We start from the raw sequence: 22582 nt of genomic DNA, 5'->3' as shown, positions 1-22582 counted from the left end.
CTGGCTGAGGAGTCGAGAACCATGGGTCACAGTCTCAGAATAAGGGGTTGGCCATTTAAGACTGAGATGAGAAGAAACATCTTCACTCAGAGGGTGGTGAATCTTTGGAATTCTCTACCGCAGATGGCTATGGAGACTCAGTCTTTGAGTATATTCAAGACAGGTATCGATAGATTTTGGGATGTTAAGGGAATCGAGGGAAGTGGGGATAGTGCAGATAAGTGTTGAGGTAGAAGATCTCATTGAATGGCGGAGCAGACTCGAGGGGCTGAATGGCCTACTCCTGCTTCTAATTCTTATGTTACCTGATAATGTAAATTGTTCCCTCTTTTCAGAAGCTGTCTCCATCCTTTTGAAAACTGCTGCCATTACCCCAACCCAAAAAACTCCCACTGCTAAGCCAATCCTATTGTGCTCACTAATGTCCCATCTCCAACCTCATTTTGTCCCCAAGTTTCTTGAACGTACTGTCAATCTTTGATTTGTGCCCAGCTTTCCTGAAACTCCGTTTGAATGCCTCCAGCCAGGCTTCTTCACTTCTGACGTCACCAAAATATCACTGTGACAGTGGTGCATTATCACTCGTCTTTGTAGTCTTGGTTGATCATACTACCCTCCAATGCCTCTTCTCCTTTGTCCAGCTCCATGAGACTGCTATCACTTGGTTTCACTACTTTTCATCTAAGCTCTGGCAATTGTTTATCTTGCCCAACCCTGCATTGTCACATCTGAGATACCTCAAGGATCCTTTCTCGGCTGCTTCATCATCTAAAACTGGTGATATAATTTGCAGACAAAGGTTCAGCTTCCACATGTTGCTGACCCCTATCTCGACCTTTTCATGTTACATGACCCCCTTCCCATCTCTGCTGTCAGACTACTTGTCTGATATCGAGTCTTGTATGAGCCATGATAACCTCCATCTAAATAATGGGAAGAACAAAGTCATTGCTTTTGGCCCTGCCACAAACTTAAATTTCTTGCCACCAATTCCATTCCCCACCTTCGCTGTTGTTTCGGGCTGAATCAGACGATTTGAATCAACCTTAGCACCCTGTTCAATCACAGGCTGAATTTCTGAGCCCATATCCTCTCCAGTGCAGTGATTGCTTGCTGTCAACTCGACCTGCCTCTGACTCCCCTCACCCATCTGCTGCTGAAACTCTCCTACTCACCTTTGTTACCTTTAGACTTAATTACTCCAATACTCTCCTTGCCTGCATCCCATCCTCCATCCACCATAAACTTCACATCATCCAAAACTTTTGGCTGCTAATGGCCTGTTCCAGACCAAGTCCCGCTCACCCATCACCTTCATTTCCACTGATCTACATTTGTTAACAGATGTAGGAACAAAACCGAGTAAATTGCTCAAAGGGTCCCTTTGAGAGTCACGAGAAATGCTTTAATATGTCTACATTGGAGTTTTACTTCAAAGCTGACCGCACAAAACGCAGTTCAGTTGTTGAATTGAATGCTGGGATAAATCTTTTAGCTCACACAAGCAAAGCTAATTCAAACCATCATTCAGGCTTTTGGGTATGGAAATTCTCAAATAATTTACATAGGCTATACCGCACAGAAACAGGCCATTCGGTTCAACCAGCCGGCGATTATGCTCCACTCGAGCCTTCTCCTGTCTTTTCTCATTTAACTCTATCAGCATAACCCTCTATTCCCTTCTCCCTCAAATACTTATCTAGCTTCCCCTTAAATACATCTATACTAGTCACTTCAACCACTCCCTATGGTACCGAGTTCCATATTCTTACCATTCTCTGGGTGAGGAATTTGACAATAAAAGTCTAATGAGCTAAATGCCATAAAGCATTAAAACCATAAAGGTTCCTAAGTAATGACTCCAGAAAGGACCGTGTTTATGCTACAGCCTTGCTTACAGTCTCAACATCTCAACTTTGAAGTTCATTTCCTTGTGTTTAAATCCCTTTATGGCCTCGTCCCAATCTATCTCTCTAATCTCCTTCAACCGCCAAACACCGTTATTCTAATTCTAATCTCTTGTGTATCTCCACTCCCTTCACCTCTCCCATGGTGGCCATAGCTTCAGGGGGCTGAGTTCCACTCTCTGGAATTTCCTCCCTAAACCCCTCCACTTCTTCACCTTCCTCACTTTCTTAAAACGCCATATCTATGAACAAGCTTTTGGTCACACTTTGCTCAGCATCCATTTCTCTTTATGGATCTGTGAAGTGCCTTGGGATGATTTTTTAAGTTGAAAGCACAAAATGAAAGCCTTTCATCATTTTAAATCTAATATGTTTTATACACCTGAAAGTGTGCATCTTTTTGTACCTACCTGGCTCATATTCATAAAACTATAACAAACACAACCAAGCAATCTTTTTAAACTTCCCTCAACAACACCAATTAACCTCCAATTTGATTGTATTATATATAAACATATAATGCTCGGCCGGTCAGGCTACATCTATGGAGAGAGAAATAGAGTTGATGTTTCAGATGCTGGGTTATCAACCTAAAACATGAACTGTTTATCACTCCACACATGCTGCTTGACCAGCTGAGTGTTGCCAGCATTTTCTGTTTTTATTTCAGATTTCCACCAGCAGTATTTTGCTTTTGTGATCGTATTATTATATGCCTAACAGGAGAAATTCTCCATAGGGATTACCCTTTGAGTCCATGTAAAGGAATAGGCCAAGTAAAACAGTTCTACTTTAGTTGACATCTTTGCTCAAGGTAGCCGCTTTGAGGAATGAAGAATGTAATGAACAGAGTGCTTGTGTAAAGCCAGCAGATTTTCATAGCATTGCTCATAGTAGAAGTTATGCTGTTGCAAGGGAAAAGGGTCAAATCACCAAAGGTAAGATTTGGAATCTACTCAGAAATGGTAAATGTAAGTTTTTTTTGATTGGTTCTTGGAAAATAAATAGTGTTTTCTTTACCCTCTGTAGGATAAATACATGTTTTCTCTCTCATACTAACTAAATCATTGCATTTAGCAAGGATGAGAAGCTCTTCACCCTTCCTGTCCATTTGTTTAGTGTGAAAGATTTTAATGGCAAACATCAAGAAATGTATAATAATGAATTTTTCATTCTTTACCAATTATCTCTGGTGAAGTATTTAGTGTGACAAAACAATTTTGCTATAATCTTGGTTAAATTCAGAACTTTTATTTAGAATTTCCCTCCAAACTACAATAATGGCTCGATGGGCCAAATGGCCTACTCCTGCACCTATTTCTCCTATTTCTTATGTTCTTATTCCAGCAGTTGCCACCTGTTAAAGTGAATGAATATTATTTTTGCGTTCACTACAAACTAATTAAAGAAAGACAGCTGTTGTAACTATGTAGAATATATTGCAAATATGTAGATTGTGAATGTGACATTGTTTAGAGTTTTATTTCTCACAACCTGTTGTAAACAACCACTTGAATATAGTAACATACAGTTTTTTTAGGCATATTATCAGAATAAGAAAATTCATACTTTATCTTTTTCTGTTTTACACAAAAAATGAATTGAAGTTGCTTTTGTTGCGCCAAAAATTATTTCTTTCTGGGTTTTCATTTTCAGCAATGTTCCATTGTCACACTAGAGGGGAAGAGAAGGGCAGAGTTGAGGATTAGCAAGTTCTGGCACACACTCTGGCTAATCTTGTTATCAGTCCCCCTTCTGTTTGATTTGTACATTCTGTACCTCTTCAGGCTGTGATTTGGAGCTGTTTTATGCATATGAAATTTGGGCTGATCAACTGCAAGAATACAAACAAATATAACCCCATAGTGTAACACAGGAAGTGTGGCATAGGTACAAAATAGGTGCTAGATGCAACCTGTATATATAGTGCTGAATGAAATTCATGCGAAAGCTGATGGGCATGTTTGCATCAAGAATTAATGTAGTATTATACTAATGAATCATGGTTTGGCATTTGTCAAAATACATATTTAATGCATTATACACTTTTGAGTATAGTTACAAAGAAAAATGATCAAATATTCAACAACTTTAAATTTGTGTAGAATACTTATTTCATATGAGTATTGTATTTCCTGTAATGCTGTTCACGTATTAATAAACCTTTTATAGTTTATACAAAAGCTGTCAGAAATATTTTTACTCAAGTAGTTTTGACTGTTGAACATTAATTGCTATACACCATCATTGAATTCCATGCTGGAATGATCATTTTATGCTGGAGACCAAAGCAAAGCATCCTACAAATTTTCTACTTTTGTATAATGTCCAGCACTTTACATCTCGCTTCCATTTCAAAATGTAATAGTGGGTTTTTAAATCCATTAGCTAACCAATTGTAAAAGTAGTTAGCTGTTGAACTCTACTGATTTGTTTTGTCCTCTTCTGTTCGTTTTAGTCAGTACTATAAATAGAATCTGTCAGTTCTGAGGCTCCCAGCTGAAATATTAACTTGTCTTTTTTGTTTTTAGGTGCCTCGAGTTGTGCTGTTCCTTTACAGCATTTTGTTTTATTTTGGATTTCCAGCCTTACAGTTTTTCTTTGTTACTTTAATTGAAGTTGTGAAAAATTTGTGTTAAAAATTCTCTACTCAAGTGGTATGATGGCCTAATGCATTGTACCTGCTATGCACGTGTTATGGAATAGTAGGCTATGGGCTTCTCATCTTAACTGTGCCACTGAGAGGAATGCTGAACAGAAATAAACAATCTATTGGAGAGGAAATCAGTCACCTAATATTAATCTTATGCACTTTCCAGCAGTTGACAATTCAGCAACATTACTTGAGGCCTGGAAGCAGGTCTTTAATCATCTTTGGCTGGAGAAGCTACATGGCACAGAGAATAATGAAGGGAAAAGAAAATGATATAAATTACGACGAACGGTAACAGAACCAGGATAAAACTTAAACGACAGTCCTACATTCTTGTCCACATCTGACATTTGTACGCAGTGAAGAGCCAATATGAAATGATTGTTCAGCAAGCAATTCTACTAAGGGCCAATTCAGGGCTGCCAGATTATGGAAAATATTCATCAGCTCAGTATGCTGCTGTTTTCCCCTCCCCCAGGAATTTACACATTGGATTGCAGGGAGCAAAGAGGTGGGGTTAGGGTCTGGGGCACTGCAGTGACTTGATGCATCAATACGCTGTACCAGATTCCATGCAAGGACAGTTGATGTTAGACAGGAAATTGGGAGGAATATCTAAGCAGAGTCGAGACATTGTTAACTTTACAGGAAACAGCTGCTTGGTTCTGCAGTTGACTAAGGTTTACCATGGAGGTCCTGAAGTCAGGAATAAGGGGAAAAAGTAGGGATATAACTGTGATGCAACTGAAGGATTTAATTAGTTTGAGGTAAAATGGTGCTGAGGAAATATGGGCGATGCGGATCAGGCTTGAAGGCTCGAATGGCCTACTCCTGCTCCTATTTCTTATGGTGTTGAAATGGAACATCATCCTTAATGTATCTGAAATGGAAGTCTCTAGATTTTTACAGATCCAGCACAGAGACCATTCATCCCATCAGACCTGTGCCATTTCTTTGATGGCCGAGAAATCGAAAACTAGTCCTACTACTGTGTTCTTTCCCCATAGCCATATATATTTCTCTCATGCAGATGTTTAACTACTCTGCCCTTATAAGAATCAGTGGTCTCTACCTCAACTATTCACTGTGGCAAGACATTCCATGCTCCAACAACTGAGTAAAATTTTACCTCTCCTTATTCTCTTAGCAACCAATTTTAAATACTTGACCTCTCATCATTGACTCTACAACTAAAGCAGTTTTGTCTAATACATTATCAACTAGTCACATGTGGTTAATTGGCAATCCAGATGTGGCTAATTGCATTTCGGATAGTAAATAAAAAATGATTAATGGACAGCATCATCGGGCATGTGCTCTCAATAGTCATATTTCCACGTCGTATGCATGAGTATACATTTTGTGTTTGGTAAGATGAAAAGCAGAATGAGCGAATGTTTTTGAATTTTTGTGAATTTTTGTTTACTTCCTTGGTTACTGAATGATGGTTGATGTTTCTGAAATAAGTATACACATGTGAAGTACACTTGGCTGTTTTGTGTGTGGAAGGCGTTTCCTACTAAAATTAATGCATGCGGTTAAAACAGTGCCACAGTAGCCTGCGATGACTCAGTAATTTCTGTTGGACAATACTGAACTAGAGAAAATGGTCTTTCCTTATTCACCCTATCAAAACACTTCTTCATCATTTTAAAAACTTGTTATATCACTTTGTCTTCTCTACTCCAATGGAAGTTCAGATGCAGCGTCGAATATCCGGAATTCCGGCCTCCGGGACAATCAGTGACAGGGTCGTCCGGAATCTGTAAAATGTTCCTGAATCTGGACCTGCCGACCTTGGGGGCCCTGCCACTGCCCAACCTCTGGCCTCGCCTCACCGCCACTGCCCTTACCTCGGGGTCTGCCCCCGCCCGAACATCTCCTCCCGGCCCCACCCGAACACCTCCCCGCCGGGGCCCGTGCCCGAACGCCACCTCCTCCCTGCCCGAGCACCACTTCTCCACCGGGGCCCCCGACCGAGCACTACATCCCCGCCGGGGCCCCCGCCCGAGCACCGCCATCCCGCCGGTGGCCCCCGCCCGAGCACCACCTCCCCGCCGGTGGCCCCCGCCCGAGCACCACCTCCATGCCAGGGCCGCTGCCTGAATACCACCTCGGCGGGGCCCTCCCCTCATCTTTCTGACGTTCCGAAATCCAGAAATACCCGAACCTGGGCTCATGATGTCAGAAACACTTTTGAAAGTCTGGAAAAGCACGAAGTCCGGAACGGCTTCGGTCCCGAGGGTTCCGGATTTTAGGTACTGCACCTGTAGTTAGAAAGTTCAAACCAGGCTTGAAAAGTCCATCGAGTGGAGAACACTTTAGATTTCAGGTGTGATGTAGGTTTCTTGGATTGTTAAAGTAGAAAAGAAAATATTTCTCTCTCAAATCAATGTTGCTGCATTCTCAGTTGGCAGTAGCCCCACTGATTTGGTTCTGTGTTCTTATTTATAGGGGATCCATGCACTGTTTCATCCCACATGGAGCTGGAGGAAGCATTTCGTCTGTACAACCAGAATGGAGAATCGGGTCTCATTGTTCATGGTTAGTAGTCATTAAGTAAAGCATTGATTAAAGATCTCTGAAAACCTACAAGATGTACTTTGATTGGCAGAATGTTGACCAGGGATCTATACTTGGGCCTCAGCTTTTCAGTATATATAATCTTGAATGAAGGAATAGAGTTATATATCCAGGTTTTTCAGATGACACCGTGTTGGGAGGACCCATGTTGTGTAGATGGGAACAGGAAGTTACAAGAGGACATAAATAGATTAAGTGACTGGGCAAAACTGTGGCCCTGAATATCATAAGTACAGGTGGGCATTGAACTACAATTTAAACTTTATGCAACTTGGTAATTTCGCAAAAATATCAAAGCCCCAGTTTAAACTGTGGTGTGAGTGCAATAGGCGGGAAATTGGTGAGTGATGAGTTTGAACAACTGTACCTGGCGAGAGGCCCAGGCTATTTTAACTCCTGGGCCTCATTTCAATTTATTAAATCGCAGTTTGATTGGAGGGTGGGGGCGGCGGTGGGTCAAACATGGGCCGGGGCGGGGGGCAAGGTTTTCTTGTGCAGCCGAGTGGAGCATTTTTGCTTCTTCTGCTCCACAACCCATCAAAAACATTTTTACAGTAACTTCCTGGGCCTCATATGACCTCGAAACTGCCTGTCACCAGATTTCTCTGGCGGGTTCGGCACTCAGCGATAGTCAAGCGGCCTGGGGTAACTGGAACTGAAATCAAAATATTTAATTGTGGTTTTTGGAATGAGTATTAAAGCTGCAATGCTATGTAATAAATTAGTAGATTTTTTTGGTTTAATTCTGCTTTATTATGAGACCAGTGACTTCATAGAATTATTTGACTAAAGTTTTGGGTAAAAGGAAGGGGTTAGAGAAGATTAATAGTCTGCATTGGGGCCTGCCAGTAAAATAAAAATATTCTTTGCAGTTTCATCACTTCACTCTTCGAGATTTTAGTTCACGATGATTAGTTCAGGATTATTTTGTAGTGCGACAATGAATGTGATGTAAATCTGGTTTATCTGAACTCTACACCAAATAACTATGTAGTTTAGTGACTGATGCCATGTGTAGCTATGTTTCTCTGTGTCCCAGGTTACAGTGTCTTAGCCAAGGAGAAGGGTAAAATACCAATTCTGAAATTGCTTCAGCTCTGACATGATAGATATTTTCCTTCAAATTGAGTTAAAATAATGTTTTTGGTGTCCCCATTAGTAAATTAAATTTTGTGTTTTGGTATCATTTGGGTAATTGTACCTTTTTCTTTCAATAACTGAACAGTAACAAATTAATTTACAAACCAAGCCAGGTCAATTTGGAAGTCATCTGCTCTTCATAAGTAATTTAATATTTATTCATTGTAAGCACAAATAATTTAAGGCACAGGCAGTTTTTAAAGACCATACAGATCCTTTCTTTTGAGTTTTTTTTGAGAACAACTTGGTTTTGAAGATGCTTTTCAGACTAAGCAACATGTTTCATGGGTGAAATCTTGTTTCAATAAATGTTCTGCTCCATTAATCTGGCTTACTACAGCTATATTGTCCAGTTTTCTATATTTGTACAGAGCGAATTTGCACTGACTTCTTCAGTTTTTAGCTTAATAACATTTAAGTACTATCAATTCCAGGTTCACACTGTTCTAGTGCCTGAACAAAGTGTTTTTTTTAGCTTCCCCTTGTGGCTTAGTTAGTATTGCACTACTTTGTGTACCGTGGCATTCAGCATAGAAAGTTCCAAGGCTGAGCCCTGGTTTGTGCCGTGTTAGCTGATGTCAGCCAAGAATGCTTCAGTTGGCCTCCAACCCTGAGTTGAGAAGGGTGGGGAAATCATCCAGGTTTCCAGCTCTGAATCACTATCAGTGTGCATCTGTGATTATGTTGGATGAGGAGAGGGTCGGCTCGGTTGTGATGCCACCATGGTAAAATAGCCTGCTGATACGTACAGACTAGATTCATTCATTTATTTGTAGGAGGGCCTGGAGGCTTGCCAGTGCTGTGAATCCATATCCTAGCAAGAATAATTATCTTAAGGACAGGAGGGTAGAAATTTGTGGAGGGGCAGAGAGTGTGTAATTTTGACGTGTTCAGTTCAATTTCACTTACTGTCATACATTTTTAACTGCCTTCAGAGTTGACAGTAAGGGCTTCAATTTGCGACACGTTATTGAATAAGCCAGCATTTTCGCAAGCTGGGTAGAATTGTCATCTTTTCGCTCATGGCTGTACAATTCTGTTTAAATGTAATACATTTTTGAAAGATTTTGTATTGATTTAAAAAAAAAAGAAAGCTATGTGATATCCACTTTGATCCTCGCTCTCAGTTTAACATGCTTAGGAATAGCATTAGGAGTTCAAAGGGATATACTTTGTTGAAAAATTCTTCTAAGTTTACATGCAGAATATTCTGGACTCTGATGTCAAAGCAATATTGTATAGATCATTATTTCTTAAAGATTAATTTTCACGCAAGGTTTAGAAATCCCACCGTTTGGAAGCTTAGGATCGATCTGCTGTTAAGAAAGGGAATAAAGAAAACAAAGACGTGTTTATTTGTTGCCTCGAGTCTGGCACAACCACTGCCCAGGACCATTGAAACCAACAATTACCAGAAAGCTACTTTTCAATTCCCTACTTCCATGTATTTTTTGAAACCTTGTTCATTTTGAAGTCCTGCTCCCTGGGTGAGAGAGACCCACCGTGCTCCCATATGACCACTCTAATATTGTAGAAAGTAGAGTGAATATAAATGCAGCATGACTATTTGTGCTAACTCTTGCGTCTGTGCATGCGTCTTCCAATGCATGCGCAGAAGCGAGATTTAGGATAAATAGTCACCGACTTTGGCCCCCTCTGCCGCCGCCGCCATCCCCTCTGCCCCCAGCGCAATTTAAACCAACCTTTTTCTGTTCATGCTTCCTCCTCTCCAACGCATGATCCGAGACCGGAAACAGCCCCGAACACCACATTGCAGCCCCGAGCCTCAATGGCAGTTTGAGTGAAGAGTATGGCCAGTGGGGCGAGAGAGCAGTGGGGAGAGAGAGAAGCGGGCCGGCCAGGAGCAGTTCGTTTGAGTGAAGAGTTAAGCGACACCGTAAAGTGCTCAGTGATGGAGAGACTGTGGGCCCAAGTTTCCCCAGGAGTTGCTCCATTTTTTTTTTTTGGAGCAACTAGCTTTTTTTTGGAGTAGCTGAAAAATCATAATTCTCCCCATTTAATTTGCTCCAGTGTAAGTGAGTTAGGTTTTTTTAGTTCAATTTTTTTTTTCCAAAAGGGGTCGTTACCAGCCATTTACGCCTGTTTTGGTCTGTTTTAGCTGGCAAATTTAGCTAGCTAAAAGTTACTCCAAACTAACTTAGGCCAGCGTATGTGGCCACTTGTGTCCGCTCAGAAAAACCTTGCGGTGAATTAAGAAATCAGCGCAGGTAGCCAGAGATAGTGGGGGAAGGGAAGTGAGAGGATTTTGCAAAGCACTAAACACCTTCACAACAACATTAAAGAAGCATAAAAACCATCATCAATAATAAATGAAAAATAAATCAATTACTAAAAAATAGAGAGCGTGCCGGGTGTGGGGGGTGGGGGGGCGGGAGGAAGAGGGAAGAGCGAGAGAGAGAGCCGGGGGTGGGGGTGGTAACGGACTTCGGCTGTGGGAGGAAGCACATGTGCTGGGGTAAGTGTCTTCAGCTGGCGGAGGCAGCATTTACACTGGTGGGGGGAATGCACTTGCGCTGGGATAAGGGACTTTGGCTGGAACTTGATGGCTTTTGGGGTGATCTATCCTCTGTGGCTTCTGAAGTCAAAATGGATCGAATTACAAATTGGAAAGTCACTCAGAACTTGGGCTGGCAGTGCCAGTTACACATTCCAGAGGAACTACAGGGTGTGGCTTATCCTCCAAGGGGACCAATCAGCAATAGGTCATGTGAAAATGGAGAGCCAGAGAAACGGCTGCCTTTCAAATACAAATAGATGCATCCATAAAACTGAAGAAGCAAAGAAAGTGAAAAATAAGTGGAGCTAGAAGAATAGTGTGTGTGGGAAGGAAGAGATTAAGAAACAAGTTTGTAAGAAAAAGAGGGAAAAAGGGAGGGGAGACATGAACACAGGAAGGCGAGAAAGAAAAACTGAAGTTAAGGACCAGAGAAAATTTATTTGTAGCAATTACCAATATCTGTGCCCTTCGTTACATGGATAAGAACCTAAGATAGTTAAAATTTATTGTTGAGAATGAGAAGTAGAAAAATAATGAGATTAAATTAAAATATTTAGAGAATTGGTAGAAAAATGAGGGCACTAATCTAAATGGCTAGAAATGTATGAGATGTTTATGATTTTGGCTTGAGTGCACGTGATTCTGAGACCTAGGATGAGTTGTTTTCTCTGCACTCGAGACCAGAATTATTTGTTTTTCTTCTGTACAAGTTGTCAGTCATCACTTCACATATATTAGCTCTTTTTAAATGTGGCAGTTGACATGACAAAAATATTTGCTAATTTACTATGAATTTAGAGCCCTATTTTCTGAATTGCCAGGATTATCCTAAATCCTTTACTGTCTGTCATGCATCCCAGACTTATCCAGTTTTGTGCCTCATTGAAAAAAATAGTTGTGGAAGTGCTCAAATATGCTTTGTAACCATATTGGTTTGACCGTAACACAAAATGTTCTGTGCTGAAAGCTGCAAAATAATTCTTGCATTGTCCATTGCTTTGAAATTCTATTTTTGTTCAAGTAATATGATTTGAAAAAATATTTCTAGTTATTTGTGAGAAAAGTAATGAGTGGAAAATTTACACCACAGGTTGCACTATTATAATGACCCAGATTTTGCAGTTGTAATGATGGCAAATCTGTCAGCGTTCGTCGTCATTACCCTGTGAAACTGACAGTGACTTCTACCATCCGCACATGCGCAGTTAAACGTGGAAATCCAGAAGTTGATGTTAGTGACTCCCTGCTCCCCCACAGGACCGGTGTTAAACAGGGCTGTGTCATCATCCCAACCCTCTTCTCAATCTTCCTTGCTGCCATGCTCCACCTCACAGTCAACAAGCTCCCCGCTGGAGTGGAAGTAAACTACAGAACCAATGGGAACCTGTTCAACCTTCGCCGTCTCCAGGCCAGGTCTAAGACCACCCCAACCTCTATCATCGACCTACAGTACGCGGACGACGCCTGCGTCTACACACATAGGCTGAACTCCAGGGCATAGTCGATGGTTTTACTGAGGCGTACGAAAGCATGGGCCTTATGCTAAACATCCGTAAAACAAAGTCCTCCACCAGCCTGAACTTGCCGCACAGCACTGCCCCCCCCCCCCCCCCCCCGGCCCCCCCAGTCATCAAGATCCACGACGTGGCCCTGGACAACGTGGACCATTTCCCATACCTCGGGAGTCTCTTATCGACAAGAGCAGGCATTGACGACAAGATTCGACACTGCCTCCAGTGCGCCAGTGCAGCCTTCGGCTTGAGGAAAAGAGTGTTTGAAGACCAGACCCTCAAAACTGCCACCAAGCTCATGGTCTACAGGACTGTAGTAATACTCGTCCTCCTGTATGGCTCAGAGACCTGGACCATGTATAGCAGACACCTCGAGTAGCTGGAGATACCACCAACGGTGTCTCCGCAAGATCCTACAAATCCCCTGGGAGGACAGACGCACCAACATCAGTGCCCTCGACCAGGCCAACATCCCCAGCATTGAAGCACTGACCATACTTGATCAGCTCCGCTGGGCAGGCCACATTGTTCGCATGCCTGACACAAGACTCCCAAAGCCCCAGCTGTTTACATTGTACATTAATGATTTAGACGAGGGGATTAAATGTAGTATCTCCAAATTTGCGGATGACACTAAGTTGGGTGGCAGTGTGAGCTGCGAGGAGGATGCTTTGAGGCTGCAGAGTGACTTGGATAGGTTAGGTGAGTGGGCAAATGCATGGCAGATGAAGTATAATGTGGATAAATGTGAGGTTATCTACTTTGGTGGTAAAAACAGAGAGACAGACTATTATCTGAATGGTGACAGATTAGGAAAAGGGGAGGTGCAACGAGACCTGGGTGTCATGGTACATCAGTCATTGAAGGTTGACATGCAGACGCAACAGGCGGTTAAGAAAGCAAATGGCATGTTGGCCTTCACAGCGAGGGGATTTAAGTTCAGGGGCAGGGAGGTGTTACTACAGTTGGTACAAGGCCCTGGTGAGGCCACATCTGGAGTATTGTGTACAGTTTTGGTCTCCTAACTTGAGGAAGGACATTCTTGCTATTGAGGGAGTGCAGCGAAGGTTCGCCAGACTGATTCCCGGGATGGCGGGACTGACCTATCAAGAAAGACTGGATCAACTGGGCTTGTATTCACTGGAGTTCAGAAGAATGAGAGGGGACCTCATAGAAACGTTTAAAATTCTGACGGGGTTAGACCGGTTGGATGCAGGAAGAATGTTCCCAATGTTGGGGAAATCCAGAACCAGGAGTCACAGTCTAAGGATAAGGGGTAAGCCATTTAGGACCGAGATGAGGAGAAACTTCTTCACCCAGAGAGTGGTGAACCTGTGGAATTCTCTACCACAGAAAGTTGTTGAGGCCAATTCACTAAATATATTCAAAAAGGAGTTGGATGTAGTCCTTACTACTAGGGGGATCAAAGGGTATGGTGAGAAAGCAGGAGTGGGCTACTGAAGTTGCATGTTCAGCCATGAACTCGTTGAATGGCGGTGCAGGCTCAAAGGGCCGAATGGCCTACTCCTGCACCTATTTTCTATGTTTCTATGTTTCTATATTGCTGTTAAAAACTTCTGGAAAAGTTAAGTCTTGTTCAATGTGGTGCAACTGTATTTTTATGTACTAATTCATAATTACTGCTGAACAACTTCTCTGGCCCTGAAAAACTAATTTTATATTTGTGCAATGGCAAATTTTTCCATTGTGATAATTCCATATTGTTTTAATAATTAGTATTTTTCTTGTTTGATATTCCTGATCATGTAATTATTTTTGTAATGTAAACTGAACATTATTTTGGGTTAAATCTGGATCAGTAAATATAGTAGCCACAGTATAAGTAGTTTATACTGCTATGCGATTTATACAAGAAATATATACTGAAACAAAAAAAATGCTAGAAGCACAGCAGATGAGTTGACATCTATAGAAGAACAAATAAATGCACGTTTTGGGTGTGGACTCTCCTTCAGGATCAAAGCATTAGAGATGGAAAGATATACTAATACATCCTGCCTCTTTTCTTATTATATTAGAATCCTAGAAATTTGTGGCACAGAAGGCAGCCATTCAGCCCATCGTGTACGTGCTGGCCGAAAATGAGCTATCCAGTCTAATCCCACTTTCCAGCTCCTGGTCTGTAGCCTTGTAGGTTACAGCACATCAAGTGCATATACAAGTACTTTTTAAATGTGATGAGGGTTTCTGCCTCTACTACCCTTTCAGGCAGTAAGTTCCAGACCCCCACCACCCTCAGGGTGAAAAAAGTTTTCCTCAACTCTCCTCTAATTATTCTACCATTTACTTTAAATCTGTGCCCCTGGTTATTGACCTCTCTGCTCAGTCCTTCCTATCCACTTTATTTTGGCCCCTCATAAATTTATACACCTCAATTAAGTCTTCCCTCAACCTCCTCGTTTCAAAGAAAACAACCCCAGCCTATCCAACCTTTCCTCGTAGCTAAAATTCTCCAATCCTGGTAACCTCTTCGTAAATCTCCTCTGTACCCTCTGCAGTGCAACTACATCTTTTTGTCTACCTCATTGTTTCAGTTCTGAAGAAGGGTCCGTAGCCAAAATGTTAACTTTGTGCTTTCAACAGATACTGACTGACTTGCTATGTTTGTCCACCACTTTTGTTTTGGTTTGACTTAGCACCTGCAGTATTTTTACTTTTTACTTGAAAACATGCATTGTTTTCACTGAGATGTACCCTATTTATACAGATGCTTTACCCATTTAAGGTTCCAGACAAATAAATGCTTCTCCATCACCATTGCATTTGTCAACAGTTTTTAAATATGTTTTAATAATATATTGTTGACAGCATGCAGGTAGTATTGGAGTTGATACTGAAGTACAATAGCAGATTTAAGTTTTACCTATAAGTGCTCAATGCTTGTTACAAGTTCACAACAAATTGATTGCAGCTATAAAATCAACCCATTATTATGGATTTCTTTAAGGCCTATAATATGGTTCCAGAGAGAGAATACTGCAAATGTAATTACGTTTTGTGTGAGGACAGGCATCCAATTATGAGCAATCTAAGTGCAGAAACGATACTCTAGCTTTATTTTAACAAAATACACGATTTTCTTAATGCTAATTAAAAAAAAACTTTGCCCTTTTTCTTATTTACCTAGTTTTCCCCAGCATTCCCGAAAAGCCAGGCATGCCATGCCCCGGAGAGAACAGTAAGTACCATTTTTTGTCTCATTGGAAAATGGATTAAATATGAGGACTTATTTTTAATTCATTCTTGGAATGTTGCCGTCGCTGACCAGGCTGGCATTTATTGCCCATCCCTAGTTGCCTCGAAGGTAGTGATGGACCACGTTCTTGAACCTCCGCAATTCTTTGTAGCTGTTTTTTACAACTTAATAGCTGGCTAGACCACTTCAGAGGACAGCTAAGAGTCAACCATGTTGCCGTGGGATTGGCGTCATCGGCCAAACTGGGTAAAGACAGTAGATTCAATTCCCTAATGGATATTCGTGAACCAGTTGGGTTATTACAACAATCCAACAGTGTTATGGTTACTTTTATTGATGGATTCCAGAATTTTAAAAAATAGTTTAAATTCTCCACTGCCACAGTGGGATTTGTACTCAAGTTCTCTGGATTATTAGTCCAGTAACATAATTACTGTACACCTTGTAGAGCCGGAATGTACTTTTTCACAAATTGCATTCTGATATATATTTAAGCATCAGAGGTAATAAGGTCTCTTCCATGCTGAATAAATGCAGGTTCTGCAACTGAGATATCTTGCTGTGGCAGCCATTTTAAAGGTGACTTCCATTGTGCTTATTTGGCTAACAATGCAAAGAAAATCTGGAGGACTGTGCGGCAAAATGTGTACCATGCATTTGTTTCATCTTTGGGAGCTTGGTTCAAATATGTCCCAAACTGGGGTTAGACAGCGCATCGTGCTGAATGTAAGCTCCTAAGTGGAATTAGTTTTAGTTATTTTTCCCTGGTTCCTAGTGCATGCAAAATCAAAGTACAACACTGCCTATAACTTTACCCACATAACTACTTAATTAGTGGGATTTCATGGACAGTTCACTAGGGTAGACAGAAAATATCATGCTGACGCAGCAGGAACTGGTCTTCTGAGGCTAAGCGAGTGAGTAACTCTACAGGTAAGTACTACCCCTGATAATTACTTACCCATAAAGTTACTTCATGCCTACAAACACAAAATTTGTTTGAGATGCTGTTCACAGAGCTTCTACACAGAATGAGATAATATCTGCCTGAGTAGGAAACCCTTTTCAATACTTCAACCTCAGAGAAGGGAAACTTCCTTTGTTGGCCATAGACCAATCTAGGTGGATGATTAATTTTCCCCTTTCCAAGTCATTATCTCATATTGCTCTCCTCAAGCGTGCTCTTAAACCCAATTACAAATTCCCAACTCCCTTGCTTTTGACCTGTCATGACACACCTGTTGCTGTCGACCTGTTTAATTACTTCTACACCTCTGTTTTCAACACTCATGTTCCCAGCGAATGTGTCCACCCATGTTGTTCACCTGGGATAGGCCACAATTTTGCTCCTATTAAGTATGGCGGATTCAAACACCTGGCACAAAACTGGCTTAGTCATCCATTACCAGATCTTCCATGAACATTGCAAGCATTACTATGTCTCACTCTCCTCGGCCAAAACGCTGTATTACTCCATGATTGTCTTGGAAGGTAGGACAATGTCGGGCTCCTTTTTTCCATCGCCGCCACCTTATTGAATACCATCTCAAACACCAAATATAAGGAGCTCATGGATTTCTTCATCTCCCAAGATTGAAACCATCTGTTACCTCTTTTGCTACTTCTCCTTCCTTTCTCCCTCAGACCCCCACCCCCCAGTTTCCCATTAGCCCAGGGCCCCTTGTTTTTGCAGTTTCACACCTATCTTCCCCATCCTCATCGTCTGAGCTCATATGATCAAATAGACTCAATTCCTGTTTTGATCTGCTCCTCACAACTCCCCTTCTGGCCACACTGGCAGCTGAGGTCAATAATAATTCTCATCCCTTCAAAACAGCTCTCACAACATCACATTCCTCAGAACACCCACTTTCAAACTATTGCTCCTCTCCAACTACAGCCTCCATCTCCACCCATTCTTTCCACTCTTAAGGTCCTCAATCAAGTAGTCGCTTACCAGCTCACTGACCATCTCTCCTGAGTCCTTCTGTTTGAATCTCTCTAGTCTAGCTTCCACTTTTATTACCAAAATGACCTGAGTCAAAATCACAAATGGCATCCTTTGTACTTTTTTGTGGTGGTGCATTGTTCCTCATCCTCCAAAATTTTTCTACAGCATTTGATAAGAATGGCTGTGCTATCTTCCTCCAATGCCGTTCTGTCTTCTGTATCTTTGGCACTATCCTCGAATGGTTCCAGTCCGACCTATCCCAGTGCCTCTCCAGCAGTGGTTTCTCTTATGTGCCTTGCACAATCACATCTCGAGTCCTCCTCGTCTTCCTTGTTGCTATGGGGTAGATATTCACATCCGTGGAATTAGCTTTTAAATGTTCACTAATATTCAGCTCTATATTTCCACCACTTCTCTTCATCTATCAACTGCCATTGTGCTGTCAAGCTTTACCAACATCCAGCCCTGAATTTGTCACAACTTCCTCTAGCTCAGCATCAGGAAGATCAAAGTCGTCGTCTTCAAGCCCTGCCAGAAACTTTGTTTGCTTGCCATTGCCTCTGTCCTTCTCACCAGCCATCCTCTCGGGCTGAACCTGACCATTTGTAATCTTGAAGTTCTTACCAACCTCCAGCTGTTTTAAACCCCACATCCTATCCAAGGCAGATTACATTCATCTCTGCAATGCTGCCTACCTCCATCCTTAGCTCAGCCCCTTCCCTGTGCTGCTCAAACCCTTGTATATGCTGTTTTAATTTCCAAATGAGTACTTCTAACACTCTGTCTTTACTGACCTCCCGTCTTCCTCCTTTCATAAACTCCAACTTGTGCAAAGCTCTGCCGCACATATCTTGTCTTGCACAAAATCCTGCTCATCAATTACTCACATCCTTGCTGACCTAATCTGGTGCCCAATTCATAATTAATATACATTTCAAATCTTTGTTTACCTATAAATCTGTTTGGTGTGGTCCCAAACTATTTCTGCAATCTCTTCCAACCCTATAAACCCCTCCCAAACGCACTGTGCCTCTGAGGATCCTCAGTTCTTCCCATGATTGATAGCAAAGCCTCCTGTTGCCTTTAGGATACTCGACACCTCTGTCTCTCCACCTTTTTTGGAAGCTACCTCAAAATCCATCTTCTATTAAGCTTTGACTCACTCAGTCTAATCTCTGCTTTCCTGGCTTGACAACTGCTTTCTTTATGTCGATCTGGAAGCTCTGAGGTGTCTTCTTTAGGTTATAAATGCAGGTTGCTACTAAAGCTCGTTATCTTGTTGATGTCACCCAACTTCACCTGAGAGAGCAGATTCATGGAGGAGACTTATAAATGAACATTGCTATAAAAAAAATTAAACCACCTTTAAGGCACACTTTTGCAAGGAGATGATTTCCTCTGAAACTGACCAGTGATGTACTGGACTTGGGAGTGCTTGTACAGACACTCAGAAATAGCTGGCATTTGATGATCACTTCCTAGAGAGCATAGAGCTGAGATTGGAACTTTGCCTTCTGAGGAAATCATGGATACAATGCAACTTTGAAACATTTTTTGGAAACTAACCAGAAACAAAATTGTGAAACAACCTGGTGGATTGCAGTACTGATGGATGAGAAACTGGACTTATCCCAGTTTCCAAACTATTTACTTTCATAGTTCATGTATATATCCATTCTACTATCTATAAGCTATAACCAGCTGAGCATAATCAGGCATCTGAGACCGTCTCCACAGCTTTAACAGTATTTTGATCTTAATGGGTTATTGATCAAATTAATATTACATTCTTAAATGTCTTCAGTACAAGTTTATACAGCATATTGTAATAGGATTCCAATGTTATGATTTGTTCATAAATTGCTAAACTATAATTTCAACTATTTGGGGCGCTGTCTTAATTTGACTTGCAACTGATTTTCTTTTATGAGACTATATTGTAAGACAGTACCTCATGTCTTAACGAACATATCCTAGTGATAATACCAGAATAATAAATGGCCTCAAAGCTGTTATAGCCTGTTCAGTAATAATTTTTTCATTTTGTTAATATAGTATTGTTTCCTGTGTTTAATTTTCAGCATTCAGTTGCATAATGTGTTCCTTTCGACATGCATATTTTGATTTGGTCCTGCCTATTTTGATAATCGTGATGTTCACCTATTAATATTAAGAGATACAGTTTCCTTTTCTTTCACCCTATCAGCCTTGTTGAGACTGATAAAATATGCTTTCATATACTGCTACTTTTTAATTGTTGCAAAAACTTGACTTTTGGTGTATGCAGAGACATCTCAAGGTTTTACAGATAAACAATGGACACTGAACAGCAGAGCAAAAGGGAGAATGGAAAATTTGAAGGGGTTGGAAGCATGGTTGAGAATGATTTTAGGAGACTTTTGAAGATGGTGAGGGAAGTGGAAAGGTGAAGGGAGTTCTAAAAGGCAGGGTGAGAGTGGATAAAAGAGTAGCCACCGACAGCGCAGCAAAGCACATAGAGGGCTTAACAGTTACTGTTTTTTGGAGAGGTGGCAGAATAATAGTAGGGATGCATGAAAGGAGGAGATTGCTCAAGGCAAATCAAAGATAAAGATCTTGAAGTAAATGTTTGCAGTATAGAGAACCAGTGAAGCTTGGCAAGGGCAGGAATGGTTGGAGTGGTAGTTTAGAAGTGAACATGGGACTCTGAGTTGTAATTTCTGGATGTAGGGATTGTTGCATGATGCAAAAATGAGATGAGATTTGAATAAAAGCAGATGCCGGAAAGCTGAAATAAAAGCAGAAAATACTGGAAGCAACTCAGCAGGTCAGGCAGCATCTGTGGAGAGAGAAACAGAGTTAACGTTTAAGGTGGATGATCTTTCATCAGAATTGGAAGATGTTATAGATGTACAGCTTTTAAAATTTGAATGTCCAGTCAAACTATTTAGAAAAGAGGTTTCCACTGTCCTGGTACTTTAGAGAAACGCCAAATACAGACAACAATTGTGATGAGGTTTTCAATTAATTGAGAATCCAGATTTATTTTGTGGTGGCCATTGAGATGCCATAATTAAATGTTTAAAAAAAATGTTATGGCACCATGCCATGCATGGCAAATATACCAATAAAAATTCACTGTTGTCAGTTAGTTCTTGATTGTAGGTTTTAATCTATTTCCATGTCTGGCCCTTTTCTGAAGAGAAGAACGTGTTTTTGGTTGCATTATAACAAAGTTCCAACTAAATTATATATGTTTACAATTTGATTTTCTCTTTAAAGATTTGTCTGGTTGAGAAGCACAGTATAATTCCTGAGGTCCATACCATAATTGTCTAGAATTGTGATATAAGGATCGATTATGCAACTCTGTGCTTCGTCTTGTTTTTATATTTTAATATTTTTTTACCAAAGGTACAGAAGTATTCGAATGAAGCTGAAGCATGTGAATAAAGGAGTGCAAAGCAAAATACAACAAAATTCTTGACTGGTATTTTAAGGGTTAAAATTGCTGATCAAATCCATACATTTTCTGCACTGTAAAATGTGCAACAGGTTCTTTACTAGGACCTCATTGTGCTTTGTGGACGAATTTTAACCATATCCCAAGAGAGAGAGGTTTCAGTACTCCAATTGATCTTTGTTTATTCTGTGAAACTATATGGCCTTCCCTTTTAATTGTTGTGGAGGGAGGATAAAGTGCTTGACAGAAGAGAGCATAAAATGAAATGGGAAAACATAAAGATCAGCAAAAATGAAAAGTGATGAAGATCTATTGGATGAAAACTTAGAGGCCATAATATAAATGGAAGGTAGGAGGAAATTGAAGAATTTTGTTCTTGATGGGATTTAAATTTGAGTTGTCCGAATTGCATCAAAATATGGTTGCATTACCCGAGTGAACAATATAAATGATGCCTTTTTGAGTAGATAGAGCAGAGTTGTCTAAACAGCCAACATTGACTAACTTATTTATTAGCTATTATTCCTAACTTTGCAGACATTTCCCATCAGAGCCAGATTTCTACTTGGAAGACAAGAGATTTAGAAATAATTGCCAGCATTTTGTAGGAACTTGAGTTGAGGTACAGATCGGCCATGATCTAATTGAATAATGGAACAGGTTCAAGGAGCTAAATGGCTTACTCCTGTTCCTATGGGCTCAGTTTTTCCCAAAGCATTTTTTTGGCATACTTGAAGAGTTACGCCCGATTTTTTGGGGGCCTAAGTATGCCAAAAAAAAATTCTAAGTTTCCCAGTTGGATTTCTTCATTTTGGCATGGCGTAACCCGACCTTTAGTTTTGAGGATGAAGCCTTGATCGGCGCCAACAAGATCGGGCTGCCATGGTAAAGTGAAGCATACAGCCAGCTCCCAACACATTAAAAAAATTGAAAAACACATAGCAGCAACTTGCCTCCAACCCCGCCCGAAGGGCTTGCTGGTCCGGTCCCATTCTCGGTCCCCATAGCATCTGCTGCACCGATTTCCTTACCTGCGCCGATTTCCTTAAACTATGCTGGCCTAAGCACAACTGGAGTAACTCGCAGCTGGCCAAACTTGCCTAAATGGCCAGAATTGGCATAGGTGGCTGGTTACGCCCCCTTTGGCTGGAAAAAAAAAACTGACCTAAAAAAAATCATAACTAATCGAGTTACGCTGGTGCAAATTGATTGGAGAAACTGTGGTTTTTCAACTTAGGCCAAAAAGAGCAGCCTGCTCCAAAAAAACGGCGCAAATCACTGGGGAAAATTGAGCCCTTTGTTCTGAAATGCGTGCCATATGCAATACTTTTAATATATTTCATAATATGCACAGTTGTCTTCATGTTTAATACAGTGCAATTTCTTAACTTTATTCTTGTGGTGTGGGCTATGCTGGCAAGCCTATATATATTTGCTCATCCCTCGTTGTCCTGAGGGCATTAAGAGTCAGTCATGTGTGAGAGTAGAGTCACATATGGGCTAGGCTGTGGACGAAACTCCAGCAACAATGTGCCAGGATGATAACTGGGATGAAGGGACTGAGTTATGTTGAGAGACTGTATAAACTAGGGTTCTGGTCCCTAGCGATGAAGAGGTTAAGTGGTGACCTGATTTGAGGTTTTTAAAATAATGGACGACA

General features: G+C 41.0%; 1 protein-coding gene across 1 annotated transcript in view; it reads left to right on the top strand.

The window, feature by feature from the left end:
• Positions 1-22582, top strand: part of prkcz (protein kinase C, zeta) — a 608260-nt gene that overhangs the window by 85632 nt on the left and 500046 nt on the right. The window contains exons 3-4 of the mRNA XM_070860461.1: positions 7015-7104; positions 15461-15511. Coding sequence (XP_070716562.1) covers positions 7015-7104; positions 15461-15511 — 141 coding nt within the window. The remainder of the gene's footprint in view (positions 1-7014; positions 7105-15460; positions 15512-22582) is intronic.

Source organism: Pristiophorus japonicus, chromosome 18 (genome assembly GCF_044704955.1).
Source record: "Pristiophorus japonicus isolate sPriJap1 chromosome 18, sPriJap1.hap1, whole genome shotgun sequence".
Taxonomy (NCBI): Eukaryota; Metazoa; Chordata; class Chondrichthyes; family Pristiophoridae; genus Pristiophorus; species Pristiophorus japonicus.
This window is presented reverse-complemented; position numbering and strand designations above follow the sequence as displayed.